The following is a 12,421-nucleotide window of genomic DNA, read 5'->3' on the forward strand; positions in this document are numbered from 1 at the left end:
GACGTCGCTTTGGAGCCGTTCAGTCCGACCACGTGACCCTGCCAGGGCGGCGGGGCGGGCAGCCCTCTTGGCACGACGGCCGCGGCGCGCACTGCACGCGCACAGGAGATGCCGCGGCGCGCGCTTCACGCGCAGGAGCGGCTGTACCCAGCGCGCGGTTGGGCAGAGCGGACGTATCAGGCGGGCCGCGGATCCACGGAGGAAGACACCTTTTTGTTTACCTTTTAACAGATTGACGGTAGGATCGCGTGCACGACCCGTCCACGCATGCATGTGAACGTATCTCTGTTTGTCGTCTTTGTGAATGATAATGCGCATGTAGTTCTGGTTAAGCGATACCACTGTAGACATGAACTGCGTTGCTATGGTAGTGGAACACAGCAACATATCCCACCTGCTGCGCTCTCCGCGTGCGCTCACCAAACACACTGGATTAGCTCACTATAGTGAGCTAATTCTGTGTGTTTGGTGAGAGCACGCAATATGGCGCGGTGGGGTGTTTATAAACACCCCAGCGCGCCATATTTACGGAGGAATGTTTTATTATAAAGTTGAACGTTGGTTAGAACTGGCATAAGTTTCCAGGTCGCTCACAAAGGCATATTCCAAAGGCTTTTCAAAGGCTTTTCCCTGGAGTAACGTCACATCTGACAGGTGACATTGGCCGTCTGGTCTGGTCTCGTCACGCTTTGTTTGATCACCATGAGTAACGGTGGCTCAGCGGGGGTTCGTCTGGACGCTTTTCCATTCTCAATGTACGCAGCTGATTGTAGCTGCTGTCATTGTCTTAATGTCCGCCTATCTCCCTGTCAGTCAAATATTGACGCGCCATTAACTCGGCACCTACCATTGCCCCTGTTGCCCTGGCTGCGGCTCTGTTGTGTCCACGTTGTCCGAAAATGATCCCAAATGTCTCACAGGAGTCATGCTTAACACATCGGCAGATCCGAAGAGGGCGGTGTTGGCCATGGACAGAGGGAATGCCACGTGTTCGGAGTAAAGGTGCTTCTATTTTATCATTGTTTTGTGTTTCATATTGTGTGTTTTGTGTTTCATTGTGTGTTCATATGGCCGTGATCCAAATTAATGTAACGACTCCTAGAAATTCCAATCTGTAAAACCCTCGGCCAATAGCAATTCACATTTCGCATGATTGAAGCCCACTCAGAAAATCTGTTCAGATTATAATTTCCTTTGTTTTTGAATTTTCTTCTTTTGTTTGACCTCCATGAATTTCCAGAATAATTAAGTGAGCAAATCTAAATCCAAATCGAGATTTGAAATCGATCGTAATGTCCGTAAATCTAAATCTAAATCTAAATCTAAATCACTTGCACTGCGTTTATATTTCCGTTTTCCCACACTTCATCTCCTCTGCGGCTGTGGGCGCACGCCGCGCTGTGAGTGACAAAGTATAGGGAGGGAGTGGAGGGGAGTGAAGTGGCTGAGGAGGAGGAGGAGGGCGAGGGAGAATGATGGGTGAACAAACAGAGGTATGACGTGTGGGAGAAAAAAAGACCCCTCTACTCTCTCTACGCCGCGAGAGGAGAAGAGGAACTCAGCTCTGCTCTCAGGAAAAAAAAAAAACGTGGAAAGCAGCGACGCCTCTTAAGTGCCGAACTCGCTCGACCAGACAGCGTCTCACCAGGGAAAGAACGGCCAAATGAAACCCAGTAAGAGTGAGCGAGGCAGACGGGCCGCTGGCGACGCAGGCGCTCACACTCCTGCCCATAGAAAGCTCCGCCACCCACACTGGCGCTGGTTCAGAGAGCGGCGGGGTGGCGACCAGGCGGTCCGCAGGGGCAGCCAACCACAGACACAGCCTCCACCAGAGAGAGCGAGCCGAGCTGAGCTGAGCAGCACCAATGGATGAACAGGGAGGTCCTCCCCTGAACACACAAACCGAGGGGGAAAGGCTTCTCAAAAGCTTAGCTCACTGCTGTCACCGTGGTTAATCCGGACCACCACCTTTCCACCCCCTGTGTCTTTGTGTTGGCGCAGAGGAGCAGAGCAGAGGGGCGGAGGTGGTGGTACCGGGTGGAGCGAGGAGGCGGGGACGCGGCGCATCATGGGCAAGTCCAACAGCAAGCTGAAGCCGGAGGTGGTGGAGGAGCTGACCAGGAAGACCTACTGTGAGTACAGGCCACAGGCCACAGTAGAGAATAGAGTAGAGGATAGATGAGAGTCTACAGCACACATGGGGGACTACTGAGTACAGTAAACACGAGGGTCTGCTGTGAGTAGAGTACACACAAGAGTCTACTGTGAGTAGAGTACACACGAGAGTCTACTGTGAGTACAGTAAACACGAGTCTACTGTGAGTACAGTAAACATGCGAGTACTGTAATAGAGTGCACATGGGAGTCTGCTGTGAGTAGAGTACACATCAGCCTACTGTGAGTAGAGTAAACATGAGAGTCTACTGTAATAGAGTACATATGTGAGTCTACTGTAATAGAGTACACATGAGAGTCTACTGTGAGTAGAGTACACATGAAAGTCTATTGTGATTACAGTAAACATGAAACTGAGTACTGTGAGTCGAGTACACACGAAAATCTACTGTAAGTTGAGTACAGACGAGTCTACTGTGAGTACAGTAAACATGAGGTAGAGAATATATGAGTCTACTGTGAGTACAGTACACACGAGGTGGAGAATCGATGAGAGTCTACTCTGAATAGGAGTGTACAGAAAAGATGAGAGAGTTAACCAGGAAGAACTACTGTGAGTACGAGAGAACAGAATAGATGATGACTTGAAATGGAATTCTCCTCAAATATGAAACACAACGGGGGACTTGGTATGTGTTTGAAGCCCATGCATATGAAATCTATATCAAGACCAGCCTTTTTAGTAAAAAAAAACAAAAAGGACTTTCTCTTTTTGTGTGTCCTACTCTTCTACATGCTGGACATGTAGGAGATGGCCTTTCTCACCTGGTATTATTATATAGAAGGCTGGTATTACAGCCATCTATTCTTCACAGAACAATAGGTTATAGTAAATGTCAGCAGTAAAAACAGCTGCCTGGTGATTTTAAATCGCTCCGTCAATATTGTGCTCCAGATTGGGAATGGTTCGGGTTCTGAGAAACGGCGTAATCAGCATCTTTAAATCACTCTTGAGTTGAGCCATGACTATGCAAATTGGAAACCTAGCTGGTGGCTGTACCAATCTCCCCTTCGTTCTACTTTCTAATAGAGTTTCTCTTCAGCAATTCTTCTTCAGTGTATTTATAGTCATCTCAACCCATATAATATTGCTAAGCATTGTCAAACACGACCAAAAGAAAAGAAGAATATAAATGCGATTCCCCAACTGAAATCTTATCTCAACCACGACATAACAGCACAGCATCATTTACATTACCGCACGTTCCGCATTAAGCCCCAACAGATCGGATACGTCGGTAATCAGCTGTAAAGCAACGATCGACATCAACAATAAAATGTGGTCCTCCTACAACAGAGCGCATATGAGTGCATTCATATGGATCACTCTATATATACTTAAGGTTGCTATATATAACTATGTTATTAATCATGGCTCTTTTGTTTCCAGCCCAGCGAGGCCTCATGGTTATTTGTGCAGTGCAGTGTGCAGGTGTGGGTGGGAGTTACCAGCAAATGGCTGCTTAATGACAGCGTTATTTTCATGGCGGGTCTGGCCAAGACAACAACAAGAGAGGCTGCTGTGGCAGGAAATTGCTGTGGAGGAAGATTGGGCTTCGTGCTGGGCTGTTTGGTGCTGTCCTTTGCATGCATCCCTCTCTCTCTCTCTTTCTCTCTCTCTCTCTCTCTCTCTCGCTCTCTCGCTCTCTCACACTCTCTCTGACTCTGGTTCTGTCTCTCTGTCTCTGTCTCTGTTTCTGTCCCTCCCTCTGTCTCTGTCTTTGTCTCTTTTTCTCTCTCTGTCTTTGTCTTTGTCTGTCTCTCTCTGTCTTTGTTTTTCTCTCTATCTTTCTCTGTCTCTGTCTTTGTCTCTCTCTATCTCTCTATCTCTCTGCCTCACACCCTCACCCTCTTTCTAATCAATTTCCCTCTTATCCTCTCTTGCTCTCCCACTAGTCTCCTTCACCCCCAGTCTCTCCTCTCACCCCTAATGGCGCTCTAGCAGGGAATGGAATAGTATAATTAGGGTCTTATCTGGTTAACATCACTAAGAGGGCCATCAAGATTTCCCTCCCGGCGTGATCAACCCCTCCTCGCTTTGTTCTCCTGCTACTCTCAGATCTCTCAGCATTTCTCCTCTTGTCCTTACTTCCATCCCTCTCTCTCTCTCTCTCTCTCTCTCTCTCTCTCTCTCTCTCTCTCTCTCTCTCTCTCTCTCTTCCTCATCTACCCCTCTTCCACCCTGTCCCTCATCAAACCTTATCGTTCCCTCACCCACTCCTATCTCTCTCTTCTGCACCCACTTTTCTCTCTACCCTGCCCAACCCAACTCTCTCCCTCACCAATCTCTCTCTCTCTGTCTGTCTGTCTGTCTGTCTGTCTGTCTGTCTCTCTCTCTCTCTCTCTCTGTCTCTCTCTCTCTTTATCTCGCTCCGATGAGAAGGTCTGCCGTCTAAGTCAAAGGTTGCTTTTTGTCTGTGGCCAGGAAAGCGATTGTAAATGTTTACCGACTCTAAAGAGAGGCTGCATTTCCCCAGATAGCATTGTTGGTGTTTTTCTGTGTGGACTGGAAGCAGGCAAAAGAAAATACCTTGAATTTCCCTCTGTTGACGAGGGCTTCTCCACACTGTTTGTGAAATTGTCTTTGTTAACCTTTTTCCCGGGAGATCAAATGAAATTTATTGATATCATTCGTATCAATGAATAATTATCATACCTCCGATGATTGGCCCCTTTTGCAAAATGAAGTGAGAGCTAGCATGCTGGTTTTCTCCGGTGGCAGTAAAGAAAGCCTCTAAAGGTTGACCCCCGTTATACGAGGGAGTTATAAATGTATATGGCATAGCACGGAAAGACCAGCAATCCCATTAGAAAGACCACAAATCGGTCGTTAGAGCGATGAAGGAGGCTTTGTGTCCCAGAATGCAAGCTGGCTGCGTTCTAGCAGACCCCTGGAGGGCCAACGGGCAGAGGAAGGGCCCTGATCTTTCCAGCAGAGGCTGATTGCATTACCGGCCATTGCCTCTGACTGAGTTATGTAAGACCTTTCTATTAAATCCCAGTGGTGGTGAATGGCCGCACTTTCTGGATGGCATTGACTTTCAGGGCCAATTGAACGGTAGTGTGGCTTCGGTAGACTGCTGTGAGATGAACTCTGACATTTATTACCCAGGAATAGGTCACATGATAGGATTCTCAGTGAATCCCTGATTGAGTTGAGGCTATTATGTGTGTGTGTGTGTTTGTATGTGGGGACAAGATACCGACCAACGTCAATATAAGAATTCATGCCCCATGCCCGGAGTCTACTCTGTAGCCCTTCTCAATAAGTCCCAGGGCTTGATATGTCTCCATGTCATTTTTTTATTGAGGAACATTTGGTTGGCAGGCCAAATTGCAGAGTGTCACGGTGTCTAGCAGTCGTATGCAGACTCCAAATCCACCCCAAACTTGGGGATCCAATAGTTCAGTCTTGCTCTGTGTTCGGCTTCCCATATTTACTGAACAATTAAAGAATGGTCACCCAAATCCACCACCACCACCATACGCGCACACAATTTATATTCTTTGTTGTATATTCACTGCAGTTATTCACGTAAACCAGTAGTCTGAGATATTGTTTACAACTTAAAGGGGAGTTAAATAAAACTTGGTGATGATCAATGTTTTTTGTGTTAATGTAAGAGCAGCTTAAACAGGCCGGTCAAATTTGACCAGGAGCACCAAAGTAAGGGGGGAGAAACGAACATGACACAAAGGTTAAACGTCTTTGTGACTGAGGCCGGGCCCGTCAAAGGACTACTGCGTGGGTTGTACCTTCCCCAAAGGGCCAGCAGGGTTATGCCACATTCACACTGTACACGTCCGTTGACGGATGACGGAGGGCGTGTCTGACGTATGGGTAACGCAATCTGATTGGCCGACGGATCCGTTGCTGCCTGAAAAGTTGAACATTTCTCAATGTTTTGATGCAGGTAACGGAGCCGACGGAACGGATTGACCCACAATGCATTTCGAGAGCGCCCCATGCAAAGTCAATGAGATCCGTCAACAGTGTGAATGCAGTATTACACTAATGCCACTGATTCCCAGTCCTCGTTTGCAGCAGGGCGCCTCTGAGGGCTGGCGGGCAGGGAGATGCTTTGGAGGGTGGGAGAGCAGACAGAAGACAGAGAGACAGAAGAGGGAGAGCCATGGCTGAAGTTAGAGTTGCGGATGAGGTGGCTTGTGCAGGCCTGTGCATGCTGCTGGTCACCTTCACTCATGCTCTCTTCCTGCAGTCCCCTTCTGACCTTTAAGGTTTCACGAGATGAAGAGATGTACTGCAGGTTGCGTAGTGATGCTTTCTACTGCCATTGTGGGGTTGCATTAGGAGCAAAAAAAAAAAAAAAAGAAAAGGAACCACTGATCATATTCACATTACGGTATCTTCACAATAGGAAATGGTTGTTTTTCTGGGTCACTTCGCATTTATACTTATCTCACTCTATTTCTCTTTCAGTTACAGAGAAAGAAGTTCAGCAGTGGTGAGTAAAGTACTTTCATTATTCATGATGTTTTGTCCATTCATGACGGCTTATATCAGCAAAGCTATCTTTTGTGCCAAACATGAACCATAACGGCTGCTTAACATTGACCTACATACGGAAACCATATTCTTTTCTTTTTTTGTTGTCTTTTTTTTCTCGTCCGATATCTAGGATCAGAAGTATTTAAAAATGAGTACTATAACTATGTGTTATCTCTCTCCCACTGCCCTGAAGAGAGAGTTCTGAAAATAGATTGACTTTGAATCGTCACGACACGGAGACACAGTTACTTTCAATCCTGATAACAATGATAACCAACTCCTCAATGATGCAGACCACTACCTTTTGGGGTAACAATGGACGTGCTTTGATGCTCCACGGACGCTCTTCACGGCTCTGAATGAGCTCTCCTTTACGAGCCTCGGCAAGGTTGATAATTATAAGAGAAATACCTTATGAATTTTCTAATATATAGAAAATTAGAAGGATCATCATTTTCTGACTCCTGCTTCCCTCTGCTGAGGTCCTCGGCTCCCGTTTCTTACTCTGTTTTGTGAGGTCATTCCTGGACGCATGTGACCAGTGGTTCCCAACAGGGGCTAGCACCGTTTAGCTCGGCCCTGTGCATCCCAGGTCTGTCTTTCTGGTCTCGAGGGAGCGCACAATTCAACCCACTTCATTCCAGCGTGGATGCACGCATCTTCTGCCATTCCTTCGTTTGCTGTACGCCATGGCACGGCCATTGTTGCAAACAAATAGCTTCCATCAGATGTGGGAGCAGAATATGCGCTCTCTCTCTCTCGCTCTCTCTCGCTCTCTCGCTCCATCTCGCTCACTCTCTCTCGTCTTTACACACGAGTTATCCATCTTTGCCTTTGCCTCTTGCAACCCTATTCTGCATGCATGACAAGAGCCGTGCCCTGGCGTGTGTGTGTGGGGGGGGGGGCAAGGCCAAGTTCACTGTCCACAACAGCGATGGTATTAAACAGCAGTGGTATTAAATGCCTCTAGGCATCAGCGGCCAGGACATGGCCTTTCTCAAGGGCTGCTTTAGTTTCCTGAGGCAGAATACTATTCTTTTCCTCTTCTTCTTTCTACTTCCTCTCCCTTTCTCCTTTCCCTTCCTCTGTCACTCCACCCTCCCTCCGTCCCTCCCTCCCTCATCCTCCCTCCCACTTCAACCCCTTCTCCTCCCTCCCCTCCTACATTCACTTCTTCCCTCCCTTGCTCGCTCGCTCCCTTCCTTTCTCCCACCCTCCTGCCCTCTTCATCGTCACCTCTATCCTCTTCCTTCCCCTCCTCTTCCTCTTTCTCCTCACTCCATCACTCCCTCCCCTTCTCAGTCACTCGTTTCCTCGCTCCCTTGCTATTCATCTCCCTTCATCTTTCTCTGACCTCCTCATCTTCCTCTCTTCTTCCTCTCTCGCATCCTCCCTCCATTCTCTTACCTCCCACCATCCTGTCCCCTCTACTCATCTTCCTCCCTCTCTCCTCCATCCTCCTATCTCCCTCCCTCCTCCATCCTCGTACCTCCCTCCCTCCTCCTCCTCACCTTCCTCCCTCCCTCCATCATCCACCTACCTCCCTCCCTCCCTCCTCCTTCTCATCGTCTTCTCCCTCCCTCTCTCCATCCTCCTACCTTTCTCCCGCCTCCTCCTCATCTTCCTCCCCCCCTCTCTCCATCCTCCTAATCAGGCTGTGTTGCCACTCTCATTCACTCTCTGTTGCTCTCCCCTCTGCATGCCTTTCTGTAGAGATCTCGCATGAGCACCTCCTCATAGATCAGCGCCGGCAATGCTGCCCGTAGGGATGATGAGAGGGAACTTTACCAGGGGGGAATACGGCAGATGGTGTGTAAGTAGAGCACAGGGGACGTGGAGGGAACACAAAACGGAATTAGCCAGGTTAGATAAATGCCTGGGACGTGCTTTCATTTGGTCCCCCACTCTCTTTCATTTAGTTTTGTTTTATTGAGGGGACAGCGGTCGTACACTGAGGGAGGCCCGTCTCAAATCAGTGCCGTGGCACGCTGAGGCTCCTGCCAAGGAAGGCAGAGCAGAAGCCACAGACAACACTGTAGCAGAAGCCTTGGTGGTGGTGGCGCTGGTGGCAGTGGCAAAAACTGGAGATGCTGTAGCCAGCAATAAATATTTCATCCTCAAGTCTGGCAGCGTTGGCCTGGCCCGGTCTGATTCATAGTGTCAATGTCTGCCGTGTTGAGTACACAAGGAGATGCACCTAGCGCCCTTGGACGAGCGATACTTGGAAAGCGGTCATGCAATCCACTGATGCATGGAACACCTGAGCCAACCTGGAGCATGCATGCAGGTGTAACAGCTGTGTGAAGAAGTATAGAGGAGGAACCACCCAGCATACTTCTAGGTTAGTGACCACCAGGGCTATAGCTTGCCTTGTTTAAAGGAGAAATACCAGGCTAAATATGAACAATTCAACTAGAAAAGCACTCTATATATATACCCTGGAAATCTAGAGTTCTCGCAAGAGCACAATTTGAATTTGCTCAGCGAGTCACTCTGGGAACGAGCAATATACTCACTCCCCGATTCCCCTAGATTCGAACATATCAGATACACATCTGTGTATCTGATATAGGCGGGCCAAAAGCGTTGCTGTTTTACCGTCTGAATACGGCAAGAGTCCTATCTATTGGTTCGCTCCGCTGGTCTGGATACGTCACCCCTTGTATTCTTCTGATTGGTCGTAGTGTTATCCAATTGCCTGAGGTGATATTTTCAAATGCATGCTTGGTTCTGCCCCTCAAGTTGGGCCATTTTCATTACTCGTTGCCAGACCCTACAGCTTTCTAAATGTGGGTCTGGATTTCCAGGCTACTCTATATATATAGTCCTTTAATTTGTATCATTTTTCCTTGCTCTATGTTAACCAACTGAAAGTAAAACATACCATCCTATCTTTGTGCTTTGTATGATATTTTACAAGTCATGGCAAAATAAATCTGCTTGAGAAAAGTGTGACTTACGTACGTATTCTATTCATTTTGGTAAAACTTCATCATGTATTGCTATTGTTGCACTTTGAACAGCGATTCGATGAAATCCCCCATTGTAATGGGCAATACTTCATGAATCTCCATGGCCTCTCTCCAGATAATGCACATGTGAATTGCATTCTCCTCTTTTGTTCTTGCTGAACTCTCCCTGCTGCTGCTGCCGCTGCTTCTCAGAGATTCTCTCCGTATCCTTGACAACGAGGATGAGGGGATGCTGGCTTCGTTAAAAGCGTAGCAGATTAAAAGTAGAAAAGTTTTTTTTCTACAGTGACAGGGAGAGCCTGTGTGTGTGTGTGTGAGAGAGAGAGAGAGAGAGAGAGAGAGAGAGAGAGAGAGAGAGAGAGAGAGAGAGGAGAGAGAGAGAGAGAGAGAGAGAGAGAGAGAGAGAGAGAGAGAGAGAGAGAGAGAGAGAGAGAGAGAGAGAGAGAGAGAGAGAGAGAGGGGGGGGGGGGGGGGGACAGAGAGAGAGACGTGCCAAGCTTCAGTCTCAACATTAGAGTCCTCCCTCGCTGGTCTTAATTACAGCCCAGGCGCCAGGAGAAGCAGCTAAGACTGACTCACGGAAAGAACTTGCTTCTCGCAGCTCGAACTCGCCCGCACTCGCTCGTCCATAACAACAATGCAACAACCATCTCTTTATAGAATGACCTTCTGCCAACCTTTCACCTTTTATTAAGTGATCCATTCTTCTTCTGGTTATTTAAATAGCACAGTCTTCTTTACGCCTTGGCCCATCAGACCAGCCCCTGTGTGTGTGTGTGTGTGTGTGTGTGTGTGTGTGTGCTGTACGAGGGGAGAAGCCGCCACCTTCTGAGTGACTGCGTTTGAAATTGCTCATGAAATGCTTCTATATTTAGGGCTAACCGAGATGTCAAGTCACTCTGGATGTGTCCTCTCCTGAGGCGGGCAGAGGAGGGACGCAGCCATCCCTCAGTTATGCACATTATCAGCCCAACGGGAGTGCCGGGTCATTTGATTAAACACTCTGGCCCCTCATTGGATCAGAACCCTGGGCTCTGAATGCTAACAACAACACTAGTAGCTTTGCTGACTGCATGAGGGATGTGTTGGTGACGTGTAGTGCCTGAACAATTCATCCCCTGGTAGTTTTTGTCATTTATTCACATTATTCATACTATATTTATACTACACCCCAAACTTTGCTCACTCTGTTTATCGTTTTCTTACAGGTATAAAGGGTTTATTAAGGATTGTCCAAGTGGACAACTAGATGCCGTCGGCTTCCAGAAGATTTACAAGCAGTTCTTTCCGTTCGGGGATCCCACGAAGTTCGCCTCCTTTGTGTTCAATGTCTTTGATGAGAACAAGGTTGGTAAATGGATTGCTGGCTCTTGGAGATGTAAATGGGAGCGACCATTTGGCTGCTATTACCCGCTAATGATATTGTCCCGGATAGAGTTGTAGTGCTGCTATAAATAACCAGAACCCATTTTGAAATTGTGTTGGCAAAGACAGAGGTTGAATAAGTTGAATACCGTCCAATACAGAGTACATGTGCGCTTCCAAATGTAACACAAACAAATATATAAAAAGCTGAATGGATATTGAAATATATTCATGAAAATGAATACTATACTGATTTATTATATATATAAGTTAAAGTCACAATGCGTAAAACTTAAGCTATCCCATAGCTAATACATAACCTTGACATACCTGTAGTCAATGCTGATCGATAGGGTTTTCAGAAATGTGATCAATAAGATCTGATTTAAACTGTTATATTATGTAATATTTCTTTAGAGCTGTCTGGTTATAGTTATAATAAGTAATGGAGGGAAGTTGATCCTGTACCACACATACAATAGCGTTGATTGCACTCAAACTCAGTATCTTAAAATAACAACAACAGACGGACCCTAATTCTAAATGTATGCCATGTATGGCTGTAATCAATGCTTTATCTTGTAAGGTGTGTGGGTGTTGGTGGAATGGGGGCTGGCTTAAAGGGTAGAACAGGCCTATGGAAGCAGCAGCCCCCTCAAGGGCTTTTATATCAAAACAGGAAGAAGAGGCTTTGAGTCAGTAGAGATGTTGGAGTCATTCTGTCTCAATCTTATCAATGCAGTGATTTTTAGTCTGAGGCAACCTATAGAGAGAGAGGTTGTTGATACTGATCCCCATATAGGATAATTTCCCAGCTCAAATAGGTGAGAGGATGTCTGTCTGCTTGGATTTCTGTCTGGTAGGACGACTGTCTGGCCAGCTGTCTGGTCAGATATCTGGAGGGGAAACAGATAGAGTATCTGGCCTGAGGGCTGCACAGACATGAAACCTGACTGCAGTTCTCAGCCCTTTAAAACTCCTATCTTCAGCATTCAGCTCAGCAAACTTTTCATGTTCAGATATCAGAGAAATCTAGGAATAGGCGCACGTTGAGGACGTTTTAACATGAGGACAGTAGTACTTTTACATTGCATTTGCATTTCTTTCTATTCTGTACTTTGCCCCAGTCATTCTCTGCTGGAGGATGCATTTTACTTTTTTGAACATTTTCATTCTGCACGCCGCTACAATCTCCCCTCACAGCCTGCCATCTCCTTTTTCAGCCAATCACAGCCTCCGTTAAGCCCTTGCTGCCGCCGGCAACAATTTCAGGGAGTTAATGGGAAACCCAGCCCCCGTTGTAAGCAACGCATTCCAACATAGATGAGCGAGAAATGAAAACAACTGCCGGCGTCAGAGCGATATTCTGCCTTGTTGGGAGGAGAAGTTTCTGCCATGT

At 47.1% G+C, this 12,421-nt stretch overlaps 1 protein-coding gene across 1 annotated transcript; it reads left to right on the plus strand.

The window, feature by feature from the left end:
- The first annotated feature begins 153 nt into the window (after nucleotides 1–153).
- Nucleotides 154–11,104, plus strand: LOC311372746 (neuronal calcium sensor 1-like). The gene is made up of 5 exons (XM_084489697.1): nucleotides 154–238; nucleotides 921–1,002; nucleotides 2,002–2,132; nucleotides 6,617–6,641; nucleotides 10,866–11,104. Exons 3-5 carry the CDS (start codon nucleotides 2,069–2,071, stop codon nucleotides 11,098–11,100), a joined length of 324 nt encoding a protein of 107 aa, XP_084345823.1. The 5' UTR covers nucleotides 154–238; nucleotides 921–1,002; nucleotides 2,002–2,068; the 3' UTR covers nucleotides 11,101–11,104.
- Nucleotides 11,105–12,421: the final 1,317 nt, after the last annotated feature.

The sequence above is a fragment of the Micromesistius poutassou genome, assembly GCF_964030765.1.
Source record: "Micromesistius poutassou genome assembly, contig: SCAFFOLD_6118, whole genome shotgun sequence".
NCBI classification, from domain to species: Eukaryota; Metazoa; Chordata; class Actinopteri; order Gadiformes; family Gadidae; genus Micromesistius; species Micromesistius poutassou.

What these genes read in the sequence shown, in the direction of transcription:
- LOC311372746 (XM_084489697.1), top strand. Translation starts at nt 2,069, where the DNA reads ATGGGCAAGTCCAACAGCAAGCTGAAGCCGGAGGTGGTGGAGGAGCTG. An exon ending in GCTGACCAGGAAGACCTACT is followed by an intron (nt 2,133 to 6,616) that starts GTGAGTACAGGC and finishes TTTCTCTTTCAG; the next exon opens with TTACAGAGAAAGAAGTTCAG. An exon ending in GAGAAAGAAGTTCAGCAGTG is followed by an intron (nt 6,642 to 10,865) that starts GTGAGTAAAGTA and finishes GTTTTCTTACAG; the next exon opens with GTATAAAGGGTTTATTAAGG.